This window comes from Pecten maximus, unplaced genomic scaffold, assembly GCF_902652985.1.
Source record: "Pecten maximus unplaced genomic scaffold, xPecMax1.1, whole genome shotgun sequence".
Lineage (NCBI taxonomy): Eukaryota > Metazoa > Mollusca > Bivalvia > Pectinida > Pectinidae > Pecten > Pecten maximus.
The window spans coordinates 1-27,585 of NW_022982667.1; the positions used below are offsets into that span (position 1 = coordinate 1).

General features: G+C 36.1%; 2 protein-coding genes across 2 annotated transcripts; one reads left to right on the forward strand and one right to left on the reverse strand.

Moving 5' to 3' along the window:
* Window positions 1-28: 28 nt before the first annotated feature.
* On the reverse strand, window positions 29-15,598 carry LOC117320726 (peroxisomal membrane protein 4-like). The gene is made up of 4 exons (XM_033875236.1): window positions 15,493-15,598; window positions 2,963-3,025; window positions 2,483-2,681; window positions 29-1,356 (listed from the first exon to the last, which is right to left on the reverse strand). The coding sequence occupies exons 1-4, from the start codon at window positions 15,588-15,590 to the stop codon at window positions 1,108-1,110; spliced, it is 609 nt and encodes a 202-aa protein (XP_033731127.1). The 5' UTR covers window positions 15,591-15,598; the 3' UTR covers window positions 29-1,107.
* A 237-nt stretch (window positions 15,599-15,835) lies between these two features.
* On the forward strand, window positions 15,836-19,835 carry LOC117320724. Its single transcript, XM_033875235.1, has 6 exons — window positions 15,836-15,985; window positions 16,412-16,446; window positions 16,811-17,001; window positions 17,734-17,833; window positions 18,546-18,678; window positions 19,316-19,835. Exons 1-6 carry the CDS (start codon window positions 15,882-15,884, stop codon window positions 19,812-19,814), a joined length of 1,062 nt encoding a protein of 353 aa, XP_033731126.1. The 5' UTR covers window positions 15,836-15,881; the 3' UTR covers window positions 19,815-19,835.
* Window positions 19,836-27,585: the final 7,750 nt, after the last annotated feature.

Here is a 27,585-nt window from a genome sequence, read left to right on the forward strand (position 1 = left end):
TCATGAAATATTTTCATTTTTTGTGTGAATTGAAATAGGTTTCAAATACTTAAGTATTGTAATGTTAACTAAATTTGGAGGCAAAAAAACAAAAAAACATTGTCATGAAAATGAAGAACTTAACATATTTCAGTATAATATGTAAATTACATTGTATCAAACAATTCTTGAAAAAGGTAAAACAGACACAATAAGCTGTAAAAATTCTCCAGAATAACATTTCTGCATATTAATTAGTTTGTCAACAATCGTGAAACATCTGTATAATAAAGGTTCTTGTTATAACACACACATTTTTGTTCCCATTGCAAACAAAGGTATTAAAAAGAAGATTGTCTAATTAAACTAAAAATACACAAAAATTAAAAGTTAATGCAATAATTACACCTTCTTTTTAAGATAATTGAATTAAAAAAAAAACAACAATAATTTCTTCAGAGTGAAACACAGTATGCTGAAATGATTTATTCCTTTGGGGTTTTATTACACATTTACATAATTATGTATACATACTGATACTAGAATCTCATAAAATCTGAAGTCGGTTAACTTTCATGATTTGAAGCAAAAATCTTAAGAAACAGCATAACATCCTGTTGATGTTCCAACACTTCACTCTCCAATAACTAGTAAATCTGATATTTTATTCTTTCCAAATTTCCACTTGGCTTTTCATAATTATTAAACTGATAATTGCTTTATTTTTTTGTAAAAAGTTATGCATTTGATCAAGTGTCTCAGAATTGAGACAATTCTCAATACTCAAACAGCCATAGGACATCTCCAATCGGGGGTTTGACTCAGTCACATGATCTAGGGTATAATCTTTGAGTCATGTGACTTCAAAATCCCAGATCAGATTAGTCTATAGTCTCTCAATGACCACAGGTAGGAATGAAGAAGGTAACCAGGTAGTTGCAGTCAACAACCCTTGAGTGGATCTTTTGTTGGGAGACACTGTTAAAATTTTCGTTTATTATGTCTCAGATTTTGGGAGTGAAGGCATATCAAAGACTGAAATTTTAACAGTTATCATTTTTACCAGAAAACAGAGTTCTATATATGTACTGTTTTCACAGTACAACTGTATGATATGTATACAAAAGCCTACTTATTGTAAATGAGGAAGTTTTTGAAGTTTTGCCATATGTTGCTATCATGGTAGAGGTAGGTCATGGAAGACTTGAGGGATGGCTGCAAAGTGTCACTTTCATACTCGAACAGCCATAGGACAATTCCCCACACAATGGCTGCAAACCAAGGAAATGTGTCACCCTTGGGTTTTGGAATGTAACCTTTCTTCACTGCTAACTTTGCTAGTCCGTAAAGGATCCGTGACAGGAGGTACAGGTTTATCTGGACAGGAGAATCAAATGAGGAACTTTTCAAAGAACTGTACATATAAAGAAGGAAATGTACATGTTGTATTACACACAGAGACACAAGCAGAAAATATCCCCCTAGAAGACAGAAGAATGATAGAGGTTAATAGGGGAGAGAAGAAAGGTAGATGGTCTGTGGAGAAGAGAAGAAAGGAAAGGTACCGTATTTGTTGTAATAAGGGCACAGGGTGCAGGTAATTAACTGTGGGGGCGCCCTTATTATGGTTTGATATTCTGAAGTTTTATGAAACAGACTATACCTTATAGCAGAATATCCAATGCAAGGCTGTGGAAACAGTAAAATATTTGGTTATAAAAATGTTCCAGATGAAAATACCTATTAATATCATTTGCTTAGCTTGGATATCAGTGGAACATTCCCCTAAAATTGTATAAGCTTAGACAAGTTGGCAAAGACTTTTGTCCAGTGACTAATTTTGCTAAATAAAATCAAACACAAAAGGTAGCAAAGCATTTTCACATATATCGATCATTACTTTTTCACACCATTTTGACACTCGGTCAAAAGTTTTTTTCTTGGAAAAAAGGTAGGGGCGTTCTTATTAGGTCATATACGGTAGATGTTCCTGTAAAGGAGACAGGAAAGACATTCATCTAGAAGAGAGAAAAAGGTAGATTTTCTTGTAGAGGAGAGAAAAATGCAGATGTAACTGTAGATGAGGGAAAACTGTAGAGGTGGGAAGAAAGTTAGAGGTTAATGTAGAGGAGAGAAGAAATGCAGAGGTTTAAAGAGGACTGAGAAAAGGCAGAAGGTAGGAGAAAAGGAAGGTAGATGTTTATAGAGACAAAAAAGTAGAGGTTTATTAATAGTAGAGAGATGCGCTGTTCTTTACAGACAGGTAAGATAGTAAAGACAGAGTAACTGTATGGTACTAAGGTTCTGAGTATCAAAATGAAAAAAATAATCTTATGATATTATGTAAATGTACAATGTATTTGCCAGTTAGCACAAAGGCTGACATGCACTGAACTTTGAAATAACTTGCAATGTTTTAGAAGAACCAGGTCGAGATCAATCTTACTTTCACCAAAGCTGAATACCTGTACATCAATTTAACATATGTCATCGACCAACTCACCTGTTCGTTGACCTTGTTGTACTTCCCAAATATGAAATACCCTGCACAGAAAGCTGCTGCAAATGAGTGGAATTGTTCAGGTTTATTCTGAGCCACTGCCATTAGACTTGTCAGGGACTTGTATGCAAACACAAACAGTGCCAGGTTACGAGAATGGGTGTAGGTAGCTTCCAGTATCCCTTTAGACATGTCCTTTATACTAGTGAAACAGAAAATGTAAATTTTTAATCCGAAAATAAAGTAGTAAAATAAGAAGTTTTTTGGAATAAAAATGCGAGCCATTGGAGCAACTTCTGGTGTTTTCCGAACCCTGAAAAGGAATTCTATATTTTCACTTATTAATTAAAACTTTGTCGATTCCATTTAAAACAATGTTAAAATAATTGTTATTACAGTCTGTATAATTATTGAGAAATTTATAAGATATTTATTAACATAACACACTTTGGAATGTGTTCATATCTTTAACTGTATATTTACCTGCCACGCTTAAACAGCAGTGTCATCACCAAGGAGTGTGGTAATCTAACTTTTGCTCCATACCTGTACAACAAAAATCAATGTTATAACTCACTTATGTCAACACAGGACACAAAAAACTGGATAAATGTCAATACAGGACACAACAAACAGGATACCTGTCAATACAGGACAACAAACAGGATACCTGTCAATACAGGACAACAAACAGGGTACCTGTCAATACAGACACAACAAACAGGATACATGTCAATACAGAACACAACAAACTGGATACCTGTCAATACAGGACAACAAGCAGGATACCTGTCAATACATGACAACAAACAGGATACCTGTCAATACAGGACAACAAACAGGATACCTGTCAATACAGGACAACAAACAGGATACCTGTCAATACAGGACAACAAACAGGGTACCTGTCAATACAGACACAACAAACAGGATACATGTCAATACAGGACACAACAAACTGGATACCTGTCAATACAGGACAACAAACTGGATACCTGTCAATACAGGACACAAAAAACAGGATACCTGTCAATACAGACACAACAAACAGGATACCTGTCAATACAGGACAACAAACTGGATACCTGTCAATACAGGACAACAAACCAGATACCTGTCAATACAGGACAACAAACAGGATACCTGTCAATACAGGACACAACAAACAGGATACCTGTCAATACAGGACACAACAAACAGGATACCTGTCAATACAGGACAACAAACAGGTTACCTGTCAATACAGGACACAACAAACAGGATACCTGTCAATACAGACACAACAAACTGGATACCTGTCAATACAGGACAACAAACAGGATACCTGTCAATACAGACACAACAAACAGGATACCTGTCAATACAGAACAACAAACAGGATACCTGTCAATACAGACACAACAAACAGGATACCTGTCAATACAGGACAACAAACAGGATACCTGTCAATACAGGACAACAAACAGGATACCTGTCAATACAGACACAACAAACAGGATACCTGTCAATACAGGTCAACAAACAGGATACCTGTCAATACAGACACAACAAACAGGATACCTGTAAATACAGGACAACAAACAAGATACCTGTCAATACAGACACAACAAACATGATACCTGTCAATACAGACACAACAAACAGGATACCTGTCAATACAGAACAACAAACAGGGTACCTGTCAATAAAGGACAACAAACAGAATGTCTGTCAATACAGGACAACAAACTGGATACCTGTCAATACAGAACAACAAACAGGGTACCTGTCAATACAGGACAATACCTGTCAATACAGGTCAACAAACAGGATACCTGTCAATACAGACACAACAAACAGGATACCTGTAAATACAGAACAACAAACAGGGTACCTGTCAATACAGGACAATACCTGTCAATACAGGTCAACAAACAGGATACCTGTCAATACAGACACAACAAACAGGATACCTGTAAATACAGGACAACAAACAAGATACCTGTCAATACAGGACAACAAACAGGATACCTGTCAATACAGGTCAACAAACTGGATACCTGTCAATACAGGACAACAAACAGGATACCTGTCAATATAGGATACAACAAACAGGATACCTGTCAATACAGGACAACAAACAGGATACCTGTCAATACAGGACAACAAACTGGATACCTGTCAATACAGGACACAACAAACTGGATACCTGTCAATACAGGACACAAAAACAGGATACCTGTCAATACAGGACAACAAACAGGATACCTGTCAATACAGGACACAACAAACAGGATACCTGTCAATACAGACACAACAAACAGGATACCTGTCAATACAGGACAACAAACAAGATACCTGTCAATACAGAACAACAAACAAGATACCTGTCAATACAGGACACAACAAACAGGATACCTGTCAATACAGACACAACAAACAGGATACCTGTCAATACAGGACAACAAACAAGATACCTGTCAATACAGAACAACAAACAGGATACCTGTCAATACAGGTCAACAAACTGGATACCTGTCAATACAGGACAACAAACAGGATACTTGTCAATATAGGATACAACAAACAGGATACCTGTCAATACAGGACAACAAACAGGACACCTGTCAATACAGTACAACAAACTGGATACTTGTCAATACAGGACAGACCAAACAGGATACCTGTCAATACAGACACAACAAACAGAATACCTGTCAATACAGAACAACAAACAGGATACCTGTCAATACAGGTCAACAAACTGGATACCTGTCAATACAGGACAACAAACAGGATACCTGTCAATACAGGACACAACAAACAGGATACCTGTCAATACAGACACAACAAACAGGATACCTGTCAATACAGGACACAACAAACAGGATACCTGTCAATACAGGACACAACAAACAGGATACCTGTCAATACAGACACAACAAACAGGATACCTGTCAATACAGGACACAACAAACAGGATACCTGTCAATACAGGACACAACAAACAGGATACCTGTCAATACAGACACAACAAACAGGATACCTGTCAATACAGAACAACAAACAGGATACCTGTCAATACAGGACACAACAAACAGGATACCTGTCAATACAGACACAACAAACAGGATACCTGTCAATACAGGACAACAAACAGGATACCTGTCAATACAGGTCAACAAACAGGATACCTGTCAATACAGACACAACAAACAGGATACCTGTCAATACAGGACACAACAAACAGGATACCTGTCAATACAGGACAACAAACAGGATACCTGTCAATACAGACACAACAAACAGGATACCTGTCAATACAGACACAACAAACAGGGTACCTGTCAATACAGGACACAACAAACAGGGTACCTGTCAATACAGACACAACAAACAGGATACCTGTCAATACAGGTCAACAAACAGGATACCTGTCAATACAGACACAACAAACAGGATACCTGTCAATACAGACACAACAAACAGGATACCTGTCAATACAGGTCAACAAACAGGATACCTGTCAATACAGGACAACAAACAGGATACCTGTCAATACAGGACACAACAAACAAGATACCTGTCAATACAGAACAACAAACAGGATACCTGTCAATACAGGTCAACAAACAGGATACCTGTCAATACAGACACAACAAACAGGATACCTGTCAATACAGACACAACAAACAGGATACCTGTCAATACAGACACAACAAACAGGATACCTGTCAATACAGAACAACAAACAGGGTACCTGTCAATACAGGACAATACCTGTCAATACAGGTCAACAAACAGGATACCTGTCAATACAGACACAACAAACAGGATACCTGTAAATACAGGACAACAAACAAGATACCTGTCAATACAGGACAACAAACAGGATACCTGTCAATACAGGTCAACAAACTGGATACCTGTCAATACAGGACAACAAACAGGATACCTGTCAATATAGGATACAACAAACAGGATACCTGTCAATACAGGACAACAAACAGGATACCTGTCAATACAGGACAACAAACTGGATACCTGTCAATACAGGACAATACCTGTCAATACAGGTCAACAAACAGGATACCTGTCAATACAGACACAACAAACAGGATACCTGTAAATACAGAACAACAAACAGGGTACCTGTCAATACAGGACAATACCTGTCAATACAGGTCAACAAACAGGATACCTGTCAATACAGACACAACAAACAGGATACCTGTAAATACAGGACAACAAACAAGATACCTGTCAATACAGGACAACAAACAGGATACCTGTCAATACAGGACACAACAAACAGGATACCTGTCAATACAGGACAACAAACAGGATACCTGTCAATACAGGACAACAAACTGGATACCTGTCAATACAGGACAACAAACCAGATACCTGTCAATACAGGACAACAAACAGGATACCTGTCAATACAGGACACAACAAACAGGATACCTGTCAATACAGGACACAACAAACAGGATACCTGTCAATACAGGACACAACAAACAGGATACCTGTCAATACAGACACAACAAACTGGATACCTGTCAATACAGGACAACAAACAGGATACCTGTCAATACAGACACAACAAACAGGATACCTGTCAATACAGAACAACAAACAGGATACCTGTCAATACAGACACAACAAACAGGATACCTGTCAATACAGGACAACAAACAGGATACCTGTCAATACAGACACAACAAACAGGATACCTGTCAATACAGGACACAACAAACAGGATACCTGTCAATACAGGACAACAAACAGGATACCTGTCAATACAGGACAACAAACTGGATACCTGTCAATACAGGACAACAAACCAGATACCTGTCAATACAGGACAACAAACAGGATACCTGTCAATACAGACACAACAAACAGGGTACCTGTCAATACAGACACAACAAACAGGATACCTGTCAATACAGACACAACAAACAGGATACCTGTCAATACAGAACAACAAACAGGGTACCTGTCAATACAGGACAATACCTGTCAATACAGGTCAACAAACAGGATACCTGTCAATACAGACACAACAAACAGGATACCTGTAAATACAGAACAACAAACAGGGTACCTGTCAATACAGGACAATACCTGTCAATACAGGTCAACAAACAGGATACCTGTCAATACAGACACAACAAACAGGATACCTGTAAATACAGGACAACAAACAAGATACCTGTCAATACAGGACAACAAACAGGATACCTGTCAATACAGGTCAACAAACTGGATACCTGTCAATACAGGACAACAAACAGGATACCTGTCAATATAGGATACAACAAACAGGATACCTGTCAATACAGGACAACAAACAGGATACCTGTCAATACAGGACAACAAACTGGATACCTGTCAATACAGGACACAACAAACTGGATACCTGTCAATACAGGACACAAAAACAGGATACCTGTCAATACAGGACAACAAACAGGATACCTGTCAATACAAGACACAACAAACAGGATACCTGTCAATACAGACACAACAAACAGGATACCTGTCAATACAGGACAACAAACAAGATACCTGTCAATACAGAACAACAAACAAGATACCTGTCAATACAGGACACAACAAACAGGATACCTGTCAATACAGGACACAACAAACAGGATACCTGTCAATACAGACACAACAAACAGGATACCTGTCAATACAGGACAACAAACAAGATACCTGTCAATACAGAACAACAAACAGGATACCTGTCAATACAGGTCAACAAACTGGATACCTGTCAATACAGGACAACAAACAGGATACTTGTCAATACAGACACAACAAACAGGATACCTGTCAATACAGGACACAACAAACAGGATACCTGTCAATACAGGACAACAAACAGGATACCTGTCAATACAGACACAACAAACAGGATACCTGTCAATACAGACACAACAAACAGGGTACCTGTCAATACAGGACACAACAAACAAGATACCTGTCAATACAGAACAACAAACAGGATACCTGTCAATACAGGTCAACAAACAGGATACCTGTCAATACAGACACAACAAACAGGATACCTGTCAATACAGACACAACAAACAGGATACCTGTCAATACAGACACAACAAACAGGATACCTGTAGATACAGAACAACAAACAGGGTACCTGTCAATACAGGACAATACCTGTCAATACAGGTCAACAAACAGGATACCTGTCAATACAGACACAACAAACAGGATACCTGTAAATACAGGACAACAAACAAGATACCTGTCAATACAGGACAACAAACAGGATACCTGTCAATACAGGTCAACAAACTGGATACCTGTCAATACAGGACAACAAACAGGATACCTGTCAATATAGGATACAACAAACAGGATACCTGTCAATACAGGACAACAAACAGGATACCTGTCAATACAGGACAACAAACTGGATACCTGTCAATACAGGACACAACAAACTGGATACCTGTCAATACAGGACAACAAACAGGATACCTGTCAATACAGGACACAACAAACTGGATACCTGTCAATACAGGACAACAAACCGGATACCTGTCAATACAGGACACAAAAACAGGATACCTGTCAATACAGGACACAACAAACTGGATACCTGTCAATACAGGACAACAAACAGGATACCTGTCAATACAGAACAACAAACTGTATACCTGTCAATACAGAACAACAAACAGGATACCTGTCAATAGAGGACAACAAACAAGATACCTGTCAATACAGAACAACAAACAGGATACCTGTCAATACAGGTCAACAAACTGGATATCTGTCAATACAGGACAACAAACATGATACCTGTCAATATAGGATACAACAAACAGGATACCTGTCAATACAGGACAACAAACAGGATACCTGTCAATACAGACACAACAAACAGGATACCTGTCAATACAGACACAACAAACAGGATACCTGTCAATACAGACACAACAAACAGGATACCTGTCAATACAGAACAACAAACAGGGTACCTGTCAATACAGGACAATACCTGTCAATACAGGTCAACAAACAGGATACCTGTCAATACAGACACAACAAACAGGATACCTGTAAATACAGGACACAACAAACAGGATACCTGTCAATACAGGACACAACAAACAGGATACCTGTCAATACAGACACAACAAACTGGATACCTGTCAATACAGGACAACAAACAGGATACCTGTCAATACAGACACAACAAACAGGATACCTGTCAATACAGGACAACAAACAGGATACCTGTCAATACAGACACAACAAACAGGGTACCTGTCAATACAGACACAACAAACAGGATACCTGTCAATACAGACACAACAAACAGGATACCTGTCAATACAGAACAACAAACAGGGTACCTGTCAATACAGGACAATACCTGTCAATACAGGTCAACAAACAGGATACCTGTCAATACAGACACAACAAACAGGATACCTGTAAATACAGAACAACAAACAGGGTACCTGTCAATACAGGACAATACCTGTCAATACAGGTCAACAAACAGGATACCTGTCAATACAGACACAACAAACAGGATACCTGTAAATACAGGACAACAAACAAGATACCTGTCAATACAGGACAACAAACAGGATACCTGTCAATACAGGTCAACAAACTGGATACCTGTCAATACAGGACAACAAACAGGATACCTGTCAATATAGGATACAACAAACAGGATACCTGTCAATACAGGACAACAAACAGGATACCTGTCAATACAGACACAACAAACAGGATACCTGTCAATACAGGACAACAAACAAGATACCTGTCAATACAGAACAACAAACAAGATACCTGTCAATACAGGACACAACAAACAGGATACCTGTCAATACAGGACACAACAAACAGGATACCTGTCAATACAGACACAACAAACAGGATACCTGTCAATACAGGACAACAAACAAGATACCTGTCAATACAGAACAACAAACAGGATACCTGTCAATACAGGTCAACAAACTGGATACCTGTCAATACAGGACAACAAACAGGATACTTGTCAATACAGACACAACAAACAGGATACCTGTCAATACAGGACACAACAAACAGGATACCTGTCAATACAGGACAACAAACAGGATACCTGTCAATACAGACACAACAAACAGGATACCTGTCAATACAGACACAACAAACAGGGTACCTGTCAATACAGGACACAACAAACAAGATACCTGTCAATACAGAACAACAAACAGGATACCTGTCAATACAGGTCAACAAACAGGATACCTGTCAATACAGACACAACAAACAGGATACCTGTCAATACAGACACAACAAACAGGATACCTGTCAATACAGACACAACAAACAGGATACCTGTCAATACAGAACAACAAACAGGGTACCTGTCAATACAGGACAATACCTGTCAATACAGGTCAACAAACAGGATACCTGTCAATACAGACACAACAAACAGGATACCTGTAAATACAGGACAACAAACAAGATACCTGTCAATACAGGACAACAAACAGGATACCTGTCAATACAGGTCAACAAACTGGATACCTGTCAATACAGGACAACAAACAGGATACCTGTCAATATAGGATACAACAAACAGGATACCTGTCAATACAGGACAACAAACAGGATACCTGTCAATACAGGACAACAAACTGGATACCTGTCAATACAGGACACAACAAACTGGATACCTGTCAATACAGGACAACAAACAGGATACCTGTCAATACAGGACACAACAAACTGGATACCTGTCAATACAGGACAACAAACCGGATACCTGTCAATACAGGACACAAAAACAGGATACCTGTCAATACAGGACACAACAAACTGGATACCTGTCAATACAGGACAACAAACAGGATACCTGTCAATACAGAACAACAAACTGTATACCTGTCAATACAGAACAACAAACAGGATACCTGTCAATAGAGGACAACAAACAAGATACCTGTCAATACAGAACAACAAACAGGATACCTGTCAATACAGGTCAACAAACTGGATATCTGTCAATACAGGACAACAAACATGATACCTGTCAATATAGGATACAACAAACAGGATACCTGTCAATACAGGACAACAAACAGGATACCTGTCAATACAGACACAACAAACAGGATACCTGTCAATACAGACACAACAAACAGGATACCTGTCAATACAGACACAACAAACAGGATACCTGTCAATACAGAACAACAAACAGGGTACCTGTCAATACAGGACAATACCTGTCAATACAGGTCAACAAACAGGATACCTGTCAATACAGACACAACAAACAGGATACCTGTAAATACAGGACACAACAAACAGGATACCTGTCAATACAGGACACAACAAACAGGATACCTGTCAATACAGACACAACAAACTGGATACCTGTCAATACAGGACAACAAACAGGATACCTGTCAATACAGACACAACAAACAGGATACCTGTCAATACAGAACAACAAACAGGATACCTGTCAATACAGACACAACAAACAGGATACCTGTCAATACAGGACAACAAACAGGATACCTGTCAATACAGACACAACAAACAGGATACCTGTCAATACAGGACACAACAAACAGGATACCTGTCAATACAGGACAACAAACAGGATACCTGTCAATACAGGACAACAAACTGGATACCTGTCAATACAGGACAACAAACCAGATACCTGTCAATACAGGACAACAAACAGGATACCTGTCAATACAGACACAACAAACAGGGTACCTGTCAATACAGACACAACAAACAGGATACCTGTCAATACAGACACAACAAACAGGATACCTGTCAATACAGAACAACAAACAGGGTACCTGTCAATACAGGACAATACCTGTCAATACAGGTCAACAAACAGGATACCTGTCAATACAGACACAACAAACAGGATACCTGTAAATACAGAACAACAAACAGGGTACCTGTCAATACAGGACAATACCTGTCAATACAGGTCAACAAACAGGATACCTGTCAATACAGACACAACAAACAGGATACCTGTAAATACAGGACAACAAACAAGATACCTGTCAATACAGGACAACAAACAGGATACCTGTCAATACAGGTCAACAAACTGGATACCTGTCAATACAGGACAACAAACAGGATACCTGTCAATATAGGATACAACAAACAGGATACCTGTCAATACAGGACAACAAACAGGATACCTGTCAATACAGGACAACAAACTGGATACCTGTCAATACAGGACACAACAAACTGGATACCTGTCAATACAGGACACAAAAACAGGATACCTGTCAATACAGGACAACAAACAGGATACCTGTCAATACAGGACACAACAAACAGGATACCTGTCAATACAGACACAACAAACAGGATACCTGTCAATACAGGACAACAAACAAGATACCTGTCAATACAGAACAACAAACAAGATACCTGTCAATACAGGACACAACAAACAGGATACCTGTCAATACAGGACACAACAAACAGGATACCTGTCAATACAGACACAACAAACAGGATACCTGTCAATACAGGACAACAAACAAGATACCTGTCAATACAGAACAACAAACAGGATACCTGTCAATACAGGTCAACAAACTGGATACCTGTCAATACAGGACAACAAACAGGATACTTGTCAATACAGACACAACAAACAGGATACCTGTCAATACAGGACACAACAAACAGGATACCTGTCAATACAGGACAACAAACAGGATACCTGTCAATACAGACACAACAAACAGGATACCTGTCAATACAGACACAACAAACAGGGTACCTGTCAATACAGGACACAACAAACAAGATACCTGTCAATACAGAACAACAAACAGGATACCTGTCAATACAGGTCAACAAACAGGATACCTGTCAATACAGACACAACAAACAGGATACCTGTCAATACAGACACAACAAACAGGATACCTGTCAATACAGACACAACAAACAGGATACCTGTCAATACAGAACAACAAACAGGGTACCTGTCAATACAGGACAATACCTGTCAATACAGGTCAACAAACAGGATACCTGTCAATACAGACACAACAAACAGGATACCTGTAAATACAGGACAACAAACAAGATACCTGTCAATACAGGACAACAAACAGGATACCTGTCAATACAGGTCAACAAACTGGATACCTGTCAATACAGGACAACAAACAGGATACCTGTCAATATAGGATACAACAAACAGGATACCTGTCAATACAGGACAACAAACAGGATACCTGTCAATACAGGACAACAAACTGGATACCTGTCAATACAGGACACAACAAACTGGATACCTGTCAATACAGGACAACAAACAGGATACCTGTCAATACAGGACACAACAAACTGGATACCTGTCAATACAGGACAACAAACCGGATACCTGTCAATACAGGACACAAAAACAGGATACCTGTCAATACAGGACACAACAAACTGGATACCTGTCAATACAGGACAACAAACAGGATACCTGTCAATATAGAACAACAAACTGTATACCTGTCAATACAGAACAACAAACAGGATACCTGTCAATAGAGGACAACAAACAAGATACCTGTCAATACAGAACAACAAACAGGATACCTGTCAATACAGGTCAACAAACTGGATATCTGTCAATACAGGACAACAAACATGATACCTGTCAATATAGGATACAACAAACAGGATACCTGTCAATACAGGACAACAAACAGGATACCTGTCAATACAGGACAACAAACTGGATACCTGTCAATACAGGACACAACAAACTGGATACCTGTCAATATAGGACAACAAACAGGATACCTGTCAATACAGGAAAACAAACTGTATACCTGTCAATACAGAACAACAAACAGGATACCTGTCAATGCAGGATACAACAAACAGGATACCTGTCAATACAGGACACAACAAACAGGATACCTGTCAATACAGGACAACAAACTGGATACCTGTCAATACAGGACAACAAACAGGATACCTGTCAATACAGGACAACAAACTGGATACCTGTCAATACAGGATACAACAAACTGGATACCTGTCAATACAGGACAACAAACAGGATACCTGTCAATACAGGACAACAAACTGGATACCTGTCAATACAGGATACAACAAACAAGATACCTGTCAATACAGGGCAACAAACTGGGTACCTGTCAATACAGGACAACAAACAGGATACCTGTCAATACAGGATACAACAAACTGGATACCTGTCAATACAGGACAACAAACAGGATACCTGTCAATACAGGACACAACAAACCGAGTACCTCTCATTAAACATGTAGCCTTGATACTAGAACAAATCCTAGGCTACTGGAGGTTGATGATGATGACCATCTGTTAGATATCGTCTGTTTGTCCAGACGGACACGGACGGATGAACAAACAATTTATGATATATGGTTGTATATGGTGACAGGTCGAAGGTGGAGGTGGGCAAGATATAAATATTCATTCCAGCACCTATCATCAGTCAATTACAATGACGTACCATAAGGCACAGGAGTTTGGTTTTCTACCAATAAGGATATATAAATCCATATACGTATATATATGATAAAAAAATCACATGTATTCATTGCATTTTCATATGGATATATTCTTATTAACAGACGCCAAACTCCTTTGCTAAGGCCTCTTCCCGAGCACAGGGATTCGGTTTCGAGATTCTGAGTAACATGACATCAGTAAACGACCACAACACTATAAATTAAGTATTCACATACATTCTGAAACCTTATAATACATCGATAACCCCCATTTTTATACGGGTTTCAGAATGTATACGAATGCTTAATTCCTAGTGTTGTGCTTGTTAACTGATGTCATTTGTTACTCAGAATCTTCAAACCGAGCCCCTGTGTTCCCGTCGCTTCCGAGCACCTGTCATACGGCATATCCATCAGAATTGGTGTGCTATCTTTATCAAAGTAATGCATATCTTAACTACGATGCTGAATATTACTGACACGGCTCCATTTCGAAATCCCTTGATCACCGACAGCAACGGCTGGTAGTTGCCGGACGCCAGCAGACGATTCACGCTATCAACCAACGCCATTGCCATGGTTTGTGACTTCCGGTCCATAAGGCAAGGGACTATTCCGATTATATTGCATTTTTAATATATTGTAAAATGCTATTTTCAGTGTTTTACACTATACAATAACTTAAATTTACATATGTTTAATATTTGTGCTTTTTTATATTAAGATTTTAATATCAGTGTTGTTATCTGCCACATATTGATACTTTTTAAGCAATAACTTCTCCCCGTGGAACTCCTCAGTGGAACTCTTCAATTCAAGATGTCAGCGCCCATGTGACAGCAGTCAAGTCACATTATCTCATTACAAAAATGGAAGAAGACGATGTCATTTTACGTCAAAAAACAGTGAAACATCTAACCAGCCTTTCTATGGTTGTTTCAGGTCACAGTGTTCCTTTGTCAAATTATTTTAGGTAAGATGAATTCGTTTGCTCAACTGGTCTCGGGCATTGCCATATGACTGCATATGATACTGGCTAATTAATTATTTGCTATGATGCAAGCCAACTCGTCGCCCGTCATTAGTTTATCAGTGTGTAATCGTCTAACATTTTTGGAGTAGGTTTAAGAATAGCCTTTGAGTCTGTTTTAGTACACAAAAATAATTCAATTGCTTGAGGCTTACAATATACATTTGCTACTTATATCACTAGTTATGATATACAATTAAGTACATTTGTCACATAATTCTGTATACATTTTGTATTTAACAAAATAAAAGCAGTTAATAAACCCTGTTAAGTTGATATATTGTTCCACCTTCAAAGAAATGTACCCTGTGTTCTTGTGGTCTTGTTTAAAAGATGTTTTACATATTGCTTATTTATTGGCTGTTGTAGGTTTGATGCAGCTTTTCTCAATAATACAAAAACAGGTAGGTAAGGAAATCAATGGTTTTATTGATTTTTTGTTTTAAAACTTATGTGAAGTGATGAGTAAATGAATCATTTATTGTAGACAATGACTGTCAATGGTGAAGAAAATAAGAGTTACGGTTTATTTATAACAGAAGGATGGGGTATTGTTGACTCCGTCCACACAGACTTTTATTAACGATATATAACCTATTTTCCAGTAATGTCTGAAAGAAATATCAGAAAAACTGAACTTGCTTTTCTTTTTTCTGCTTGTATATGTTTTGGTAGCATATTTAACATAAACTTAAATAAAAATGGTGATCATTTTTATTGATCACTACATACTCTTAAATCAAAAATTTCCAAATTCTGATGTTGCAGAAAAATCAAAGGAATGTCCGTCATGTGGTCACACTTACCAGCAACCTGAGGATAAATTCCGACTTCAGGCTAAGATCCCAATGACGGGAAAGGTTCGCAAACTTCTCAGGAAATACATGCAAAACAAACAATCATTAGGGAAGTGTCAGCTTCATATGGTGGACAGATATCTCAGTAGCACAAATATAGTGGTGAGTGGAAAATCTTGAGTTTCCTGGATGCTATCAAATTCTCATTGGGTTATTCATTACATATGCTAGATCATTTATGAGGTTCAACCATATCAAAAGATTTTGTATACAAAATTTGGAAATACCTGTCTAAACCCATATACTTATTACCTATAGGGCCTTTATGAAATTCAGGAAGAATTAACTGTTAATTAATGCACAGAATTATATTTTTGAAAAATTACATCTATGTGCTTACTGATCTTTATGAATAAATGGTAGGATTTGAAAATATATATATAAAAAAATTTATAATATTTATTGTTTCCCCTTTCCTATCTACCAACCCACAACTCCCTACTCAAAACATTTAATTGTGATTTTCCATTCAATAATCATTTCATAATTAATCATGATGAGTTTACATTAATTAATTTCTGTGTTTTTTTTGTTTATAAGTACCCTCCAGTTATAATAAATTGCATATGTTACTTAAAATGCCTTAATTTTGGGAGGAAAATAAATGATTACGAACCCTTAATTGTTTTCTTCAAGCTAGAAAAATCAAATATTTTACTTACCTACCTATACCATGAAGTCACTTAGATGAGGCAGAGTGTCATGTACCAAAAGCATATCACTGGGAACTATATTTTGACCTTTGACCTACATTAGATTGGGGGAGAATTGTCTTGATTTTCTATAACATGTAATTTTGAGTGACGAGCAATTTTATATCAAAATGCATTTCAGAAACTAACCTGCAGCATCTGTGGAAAGAATGAGAAATTTCCAGGCCAGCTGCGTGAGAAGAGGAATGCACAGAAAAAGGCACAGAGAGTTTTACCTGAGGGCAAGTATATCATTAATTATTTTGGTTTCAGGCAGGTGGTCTCTTGTTACCTATCTGGAAATCAAGGCCTTCCTAATCCTGCCTAAAACCTAAATAATAAGTTACTGAAAAAAACCCCAATTTTTTAATGAAAATTGAATGACCAACTTAATCTTTTTTATTCACTCCATTTAAGGGGCCATGGTGGCAGAGTGGTTAAGGTGTCCCAACACTTTATCACTAGCCCTCCACCTCTGGGTTGTGGGTTCGAAACCTACGTGGGGCAGTTGCCTGGTACTGATCGTAGGTTGGTGGTTTTCCACCTGGTACTCTGGCTTTCCTCCACCTCCAAAACCTGGCACGTCCTTATATATGGCTGTTAATAGGACGTTAATAAAAAATAAACCAAACTAAATCATTCCATTTATCATAAAAACCTGATTTTTTCAGACATGTTTTCTGCCATGTGGCAGGCTAACTTACAGATTCCGTCATTGCTATGGGAGTTATCTCTCTTTGCATGGAACATTATATTTCCTGCTCATGACTTTATATTACCTGTGAATAAACAGAAATGAGAAAATCACAGTTGGGTGATTGGCCAATCAAATGCATTAGATTTTATTTTGAATTTTCTTTTTACTGAATTAATTCTTTAGCTTGTTTTTAAATAGTTGACCAATTACATAGAATTGGATGTTGACTCAATATTCTTACCTTTCTTTTCAAGCAGAAGTCAGTTATGTGTCATTAAAAACACGAAAAGAAAAACGCAAGGAACTGAAAATGAAGAACAAGCAGAGAAAAAGAGAGAAAATGATAGACAAATTCAACCATGATACACCATCATCACATTTAGAGGATGTGTAAGTTTCTGTTAATTTTGACTTAATTCTTAAATGTTCCCAGTTGTAGAATCATGAAATCTTAGTTTTACTTTCATTGATGGCAATATTTTTTTTGTAGCAGAACTGATACAAAACTACATAGCTCCTAACTTTTTGTATAGTATGTTAAAAGCATTGTTTGTGAAAAAAAATTTCCCTTTGAAAAATATGAAAAATTCTTTTGTGTTTTCATTAGCTCTTAGTATAGTGCTAAATGTATAGCAACAATATCCAATTGTGTAATGTCACAGATCTATGTTTTTTTGTCAATTAACGATGAGGTCATGCTATTGATGGGCATGATTATTTAATAAAGATATGTACCATGTATTAAATATTAATTTTCATATCAATTATTAGAATCAGATAATTTCTGTCTCTTTAAGGTCTCTTTGAACATGATTGGTTTCCAGGGAAACCAGGCTTTTTGATTTAATAGTAACTGTATAGTTATTAATCAAAAATGTGTTTGTATAGAAATTTCTTTATCAACCAAACAGATATGGAGTCCGATAACTTTCATTCTTGGTTTTCATTACCGATTTTTCTCAATTTTTAATTCACTATTTCAAATGATGCCATAAAAGTTTTCATGAATTCATAATTATGATTTCAGTTCTGACATAAATTTGGAGAGTGAACTTGGTAGTTCGCATTTATCTACTGGTGGGACCGCAGACGAAAAACACAGTACTGATCTGACTACTGCAACTAGCCAGGGAATCTCCAAAACCACAGTGTCCCCAAACCATGACCAAAGTTTTATCAAGAGCACAGTGACCTCTGAAATTGAACGTTGTCAAAACAAGGAAGCATTGACCTCAAAAAGTACACTATGCCAAAACAAGGATGCGATGACCTCCAAAAACACTGCACAATGTCACAAGGATGCTGTGACCTCTAAAATTACACAAGGTCAAATTAGGAATACTGTGAACTCTAGAATTATTCAAAGCTGTATAAAGGACAAAGAGACCAACACAGGACCAGTTGGTGGTAAAAGTGCTAAAAGACTTAAATCCAAAAACTCGCACCAGCGACTAAGTCAGATGCTGGCCCAACAAAACAAGAGTCGTAAAGGAAGCTCCCTGACGGATTTCTTATCAACATTATAAATAAAAGATTTTGATTTAAGACCCGATGAATTCACTCTCTTTTAATTTGGCTGTACCCAATGTTTATGAGAAGTCATTTAAAGATTTTAATAACATTGACCTCTATAATCATGAAAGGTTTCCAAGGTCATTCGTTTAAACTTGGTTAACCCTTCATCCAAGCATGCTACTGGCCCAATGCAATGATCCTCAGCCTCTTAGTAATTGAAAATCATTTTGATACCAATGTGACCTTGAAAATTGGTAAAGATAATTCAACCTATTGTGCCATTTGCCCAATAAAATGACTATGAACAAGTTAAAAATTTTAACTGTGACCTTGAAAGTATGCAAAAGGTCTTTCATTTCAATAAATTTTTTGGCACTCTCCTATATCCTAGGAGGCTACTTGCCCAATATAATAACCAGGGCATCCAGTTGACCCTTGACTTTTAACAATTTCAGAAGTCAAATCACTATTTCTGAGAAATCTGAAGGGTCAAAACATATGTCAAATAGACATGTCCCTTCAAACCGAAGAGTCAGATCTCAATTTGGGGAGTCAAAAACATACTCTCAAGGGTCTACTGGATGCCCTGATGAACCTGTGGATCTTTTGCAATTGTGAAGTTGTTCACAGGGACAAGATGACACCGGACAGACGGAACATAGAAAGACGACTAACTCTGCTCCACAGCATAACTCATTTGTCGGGTAGGCTGGTTAGCTAAAAATGTTATATGATGATGATAAAACAGACCATGGAAATATTGCAGCAATCAGCCAATCAGGTCACAGTAGCTACAGCCTCATTAAATATGTGCGGAATATGCTGATAATTGAAATTGAGCAAGGGGTTCAGGTAATAAGCCTTATCGGTATGTACAAAGCAAGTTTCCTTAAAATCTGATCATTTCTTCATAAGATATCTTGTGGATGGGCAATCAATAGCCAATCAGATCACAGCGGCCTCATTAAATATGCGCTGAATACGATAATAATCAAACTTGAGTGAGGGATTTAGGCAGCAAGTTTCATCAAAATCCCATCTTTCCTACAAAAGATATTGTGTGGAAGGCAATCAGCCAATCGGATCACAGCAGCCTCATTACATATTCTCGTAATATGACAATAATCAAACTTTTAAGGTAATAAGTCTACCAAGCAAGTTTCATCAAAATCTAATCATTCCTTCAAATGATATTGTGCGGAAAGCGAATCCAGACGGACAGATGGAACCCATTTGTATATCCTGCCAACTTCATTGGGCGGGGAAATAATAAATCATGTAGTAAACAAGACAGGTGAAATGTCTGTCAAGTTTAAACATACATAGAACCATAATTACTTTCGGATTTCTCTATATATTTGACATTAATTCTCCTGCATAGTATTAGATGTGGTGTGCTTATTTCCAGTCATGGGCTTATTACAAGTCTATGGCCTTATTGCCAGTAATCAATCTAATTAAATAATTATATGTTCATTATCCACTCAGTAAACTCCATATGAACAAAGTTTATGGATTGGATAATGAAAATCTTATTTTAATTAGATTGGCCATTCATGGGCTTATTACGAGGCATGGGCTTATTGGCTTATTGCCAGTCATGGGCTTATTACCAGATAAATATAAGGTTTGGTTAATATAGATATACAGAAAACAAAAACATCAGGAAACGATAAAGTATTTTTATTGTGTGTATTTGATTGACAATGATTTAAAATGGGTTGTACAAAAATGATGAACAGATCCAACTATTGAGGGGTAAATTGTGTCCATTTAACAGTCGAAGGTCATACATGTTGATGTATGGCAATACAAACCAATCGCATGGATCCCAGACTAAGCCTGGACAATCATTGCAGTAACTATGATTATAGATTCGTATAAACTATAACTTGAGTGCACATTTTTTAACCCTGTAACAAACTACTTCATTTCACAAAGATTTACACAAAATATCTCGACTCTGTTCATTTGCTACCAAGCAAAAGTCCTACTGCATTTAATTTTGGGAAAACCAAAACCTCATGATAAAAAATATCTCGGATATGATTTCCCAAAACAGACTACATTTACATAATGTAATAAAAATGTCTTGTTCTGCTTCTGAAAATGTCTACGTAATAGTTTTGCCATCGTGAGGTGTTGCTCTTTAAAGGCTCCTGTACCATGTACAAGATTTTTGAATGGTCTTACAAGAGATCCAGTCTCTGGAGCAAAATCTCTTACACAAAAAAACAAAGACATACTAGTACATGTTCACATGCGTATGTCACCATAAAACATATTTTGGTGATTTTATATTGTTTTCAGACGAGTCTTTACAAAGACTTCCAAGGCCTGTACTGACATCCGCAGGTCCGTCAAGATATATGTTTGAAATATTACATTAAAAACTGACGAACCGGTTTGTCCGCAAAAAAGAACAGGCCCCTGCACTTAGGAAATGTTGAAATTCCTAGTGCTCAGATAGGGTTGGACCCCCAATTATCATTAGAAAATTGAAATTTACGACCAGAGTATTAGGAAATTGTAAAACAGTTGAAGTCTTTAAAAAAGGTCATCTTTTACTCAACTATATAAGGCATAGGTGGGCTTATTACCAGACATCGACTTATTGTCTGATTAATATGATACATAGTATACTGGTACTAGAGATATGGGTGTGGCCCTCAAAATCATGTTTTTAACACATCTGAAGCCAGAAGTATGTTACTTGTGAATCTGTGGTATCATTGTTGCATTCGGATTTCGAAACCCAATATGGACGCAATTCATATACACTAGCATTATACTGATACTCCAAATAAAAGCACTCCAGATTAATTCGCTTCTGATTGACAATGCATTTGATTAAAACCATAAAAGCTTTCTTTTATATATAAATCATCAATATACATTGCACTTTAATTTGATAATGTGTGATACCAGTGAATATAATGCATATATCTTTAAGTTGGATTATTTTCAAAAATCATATCTGATTACATTTGAAACTAAATGTACACAAAGATTTTTTTTATTAGAAATTTGGGCATTGTATTAAACCAAAAATAAACAAGTATTGTAAAATTATCTTATAAAGATATAACCATACATTTTTGTACTTAGCCACCAGAATCATAACCATACACTGTATGTGTACTGGCCGCCAGACAAGACATACATAGTTGATGCGTAACCATAGTTACCAATTTAGAACAAGTCTATATAAAGCACCATTAAACTATCCAGGCAGTACCTGTATAACAATATTTAACACAGGTCGTTATTTTTTCGGTGCCTCTGCCAGGGATCGAACCTTAGATCCCTAATTTACTAGTCGGACATTTTACCGAAAAAGCCAAAAAGGGTTTAAGTTTCCCTATACCCAATAAACGGAGTTTGTACGAGGCTGAGGCAGCATCAAAGTATTTCTATCTGAGATACAAAAATAACACTACTGTCAATTGTATGGCTTGTTATTAAATTCATTAAATTCTATATACCACTCGCTACAGTCATGACATATGAAATTAATGAATTCATAAAATAAATTCCATTTTACTGTAAACAAACGTATTTTCATGGCGATTCTAATTTCGCAATTTACAGTGACAAAAGGCCAACTGTATCTGTGATTGAAACTATTTCGGGGCGATTTTTACAAATTTGTATGCGAAATACGAGAAAATTAATCGCACACGAAAATAAGTTGGCTTACAGTATGTTGACACTTGTGTAAGATCGTCTATTGATGATGATGTCAAAATTAGTTAAAAACTTCAAAGAGATTAGAAAACAAATAACACACAAATTTATTATCCGGCAATGACTGAACAGAAAGGTAAATGAAATGTAAGCCAATTAAATAATAAATACTAAAAAGCTCTGTTGAACAAAAAAAAGGAGGATATAAGATGAGTATCATGTTCAGAGTTAACATTCTATTTCTGGATAATTGTGGCTGGCACCAAACGGTACATTCCAAGTCCTGCCAATATATACAACTGATGCATGTGTCAAACTTCCTCTTTGTATATCTTGAACATATTTTCAAACATGAAATACAAAATCATGGAAGCTTTTCCCCTTCCTATTTCTCGTATTTTACAGAAAGATTGTGTTCACATTTTGTTGTGAACCTTCTTCATCTTAGTTTTTCGAAAGTTGAAGGTTCAAAATCAAAATGACGAAAAAATATGTAATCGGTACCAAATGTTTGTTAGCTGATAATTCTGAAACAGGTTTGAGATCATCTTATGGGGAAGTTTGTAGATTTCTATGGCATTTCATAAAGAATCTAGATTTAACAACAAAATGACCGGACATAGGCCGTCCGAGTCTTTTTCTCACTATAAGACTTACCCTTACATGTATAGAATATATGATAGTCTGGGTTTACACAAACACACACATAGATTTATATACAATCTGGAAATGTGTTCTAAAATTGGTTATACTGTGTATTTATTACAAGGTTCTATATAGTTTCTACTATAACTGATACACTTTGTAGTTCATTCTTATAAAACAAATGAAGTTGTCCCTTTACACACAAATTAGATAGTGTTTTTCATGTTGAGAAAAAATCTCTAATTTATTTTTTTTGTTATTTATAGACACTCTAATATTTGTTTTTATAATAAGTAGATAAATATACAAATTAAGCAGTGAAACTAGTCTAAGTATACCATACTGATGAAACTGAATGTTTTGAGTTTTCGGTTGGAATTGGAAACTTCTATGAGACAGATCATAAAAAATAAAATCATTGTAAAGTGTTAAAGTATAGAAAATAAACATAAAAAAATCATAATATACTACAAAATATTTACATTGAATTTCAGCCTGACTTTTCACATTGTGTAACTATTAGCTAGTAGAACATCAAGTTAGAAAAATAAGCTTACTAACGAATAGAACTGGAGACCTGTAGATAATTACATTTCATACTTCAATTGTCCGTTAGTAGCTTCAAGCCTTAATAAAGAATAGAATCAGAAACCTGTAGTTAAGTATATTTCATTCTTCAACTGTCCGCTTGAAAAAAAATTCTGTTATCTTGTATAATGGGAATCTTGTGTATATTCAAATCTTGCATAATCTAACATTAAATTTGTCTTTACTATAGAAAAAAAACATATTTGACAAAGTTATCTTATCTTCTATTCAATGCATATCTATGAAATGATAGACAAAACAATGTACACTGTATTTACAATGAATTAGATTCAGTCCATATGATCATTTGCAAACTATGGCAAGACATACAATATTTTCATAACAAACAAATAAACAAACAAACTCTGTCTGTATTCTACTGCATATTCAATATTTTACAAAGCCACTACAGATTTGTTCGTAACTTATAAATTAACTTTGGAAGTGTGACTAGAAAATTTCAAATTTTTCTTCGCTGGATTATCTACCTTAGTAACGAGAAATTTAACCAATCTACCTAGTCATGGGATCTACGATTTCCATGTGAAAAAAATATGTCCAGTTTTGGGGGATATGGCTCTCAAGGTGAATACATTCACATGTATATGAATACAGAAAAAACCTTTGTTTGTTTTCACTCTTATAATCAATTCAATATTATTGTACCAACAATAATCGCCTACTGATTTTAAACATACAAAAAACACATTTCTTGCATAATACCAGCATTTAAGGTAAAATCAAGTTTCACACCATTTTTCTTCACACGATGTATACCGGGAGTAACATAAATACAATACAACAGACAATATTTTTGTGAGAAAATATCATAGATCCTATGAATTAAAGTTAAATTCATATACAGTATTATTAAGGTTCAGTATCTTACAAATTGTAGGAAATTCTCGAATCAAGTGGAACCAATGTTTGGATTCTTTTACAATTTGAAAAGAAAAGAAGAAAAAAAAATTGAAGGTAGATAAAACATAGTCTAGCTATATGCTCAAAATGATATGTTATCCAATTGTGCAAGCTTGTATAAAATCTCCAATTTTCTTCATTCCATTTGTATAATTAGCAGTAGTACCTTCAATTTTAAGTCAATTCTTTAATCTGATGTCCAAATTGACCAGAACTTGGGTATATGAAAATACTTACACATAATTGATATTATAGATAGCATGTCATTTAGACATGTTATAGACAATAGAAAAGAACAATAAAATGTACAAATAAGTCGAAGCATATTAAAAGCACTTTAATCATCTGAAATTTTGTAGAACTAATGACAACATGAATGTATCCTGTAGGTCGACAAAATTTAGCAGAGATTTAAATAACTTGGACCAGCAAGAACGGATATTAACAAACGAGTAACATAATTCATAACAATATTAATCAAAATTAGGAATGGCAGCCATCATGGATACTAAAAATAAACAGAAAAGTTAGAAGCAGAAAGTTAAACATATTTGCAATTCGGCCTTTTTGCATTAAGCTGAAGTTGTTAACATTGAAATATATAAGAATGAAGTAATATATAAGAATGAAAAAATATCAACCTCATAATGACAAAAAAAAAAAAAAATTAATAAATTCTGAACATTCTTGCATGGGAGTTTGTGAAAACTTAACATGGATATAAACTAAATAGCAAGCAAAACAACTTATGATGATGATTATGTGAAATGTTTTCTATATACTGACCTTGTAATAACTGACGGTACTTATAATTGAAGTAATTTTCAAATCCTATTTTTAATTTTCACATCAAAAATCTGTAGATATTAACTTTTTTTTTTGAGAGAGAGAGAGAACTATTTACAGTGTACATATACATCATTGATCAATGCTTTTATGTACATGACTTAAAGATGTATTTGAAGATTTTGTGTTTTTAATAGAAAAAGTAACAAAAAACTGTCCTTACTACAACCACTTAATATGCATAGGCTGAATATACAGAATCATGTGCAAGTTATTTTCATTCATTTATGGAATAGATATAGGAAATAGCTCTACATATTCCATAGAAGGCGAATAACCAGCAACATCAAGCAGAATTTTAACTCATACAAAAATGTTATATATTTTGGAGGTTAATCTAAACTGATTTTACTACCGAAATTAGGTAGTATTCCCCACAGATGGTGTTTTCCCCTTGAATTAAAACAAATTTCCCATCAAGAAAAATCCCCTAAACAGGGGAGAATTCAGTCAATCTCCAAAACAGGCAACATCAGCCAATATGTAAGAATTATAGCAAAAAAAGGCTGTAAAATGATAAAGTTTAAAGAATAATTCAAGACACTGCGGCCCTTCATTTGCCCAAAATTTCATAATGGGTAGTTTTCCCAATCCTAGATTAACCCCTGTTAATGTATAATACAAGGCATCCAGTTGACCCTTTACTTTGAGCAATTTCAGAAGTCGAATCACAATTTCCCAGAAATCTGAAGGGTCAAACATATGTCAAATAGTCCCTTCAAACCAAAGAGTCAGATCTCAATTAGGGGCTTCAAAAACATACTCTCCAGTGTCAACTGTATGCCCTGCATAACGTCTACATTTTCTACATTCCAAGCAAGTTATATTACATAAACATTTTATGTTTACTTGTGTAAACCAAAATAAGAATATTGTCTTTGAAAACCTAGATTTAAGTTAGATTTGCAAAATCTGGATTGCATTCCGAATTGAAAAAATGCTACAACATTTAAAGAAAAACCAGTTGTTGTTTAGATTTTTAAGTGGCCAATCACAGAGCACTTATGCCTGTAAATGATTTGCTTCTGAATGCATCCCTGATAATAATGAACATGACATATACGACTTTACAATGAGGGGCAATGAAAAACATAC

Coding starts and splice junctions, on each gene's coding strand:
- LOC117320726 (XM_033875236.1), bottom strand. CDS start 15,590: ATGGCAATGGCGTTGGTTGATAGCGTGAATCGTCTGCTGGCGTCCGGC. Junction 2,682..2,962: donor CTGCTGTTTAAGCGTGGCAG/GTAAATATACAG, acceptor CTGTTTCACTAG/TATAAAGGACATGTCTAAAG. Junction 1,357..2,482: donor ACAACAAGGTCAACGAACAG/GTGAGTTGGTCG, acceptor TCTCCTGTCCAG/ATAAACCTGTACCTCCTGTC.
- LOC117320724 (XM_033875235.1), top strand. CDS start 15,882: ATGGAAGAAGACGATGTCATTTTACGTCAAAAAACAGTGAAACATCTA. Junction 15,986..16,411: donor CCTTTGTCAAATTATTTTAG/GTAAGATGAATT, acceptor TGGCTGTTGTAG/GTTTGATGCAGCTTTTCTCA. Junction 17,834..18,545: donor ACAGAGAGTTTTACCTGAGG/GCAAGTATATCA, acceptor CTTTTCAAGCAG/AAGTCAGTTATGTGTCATTA.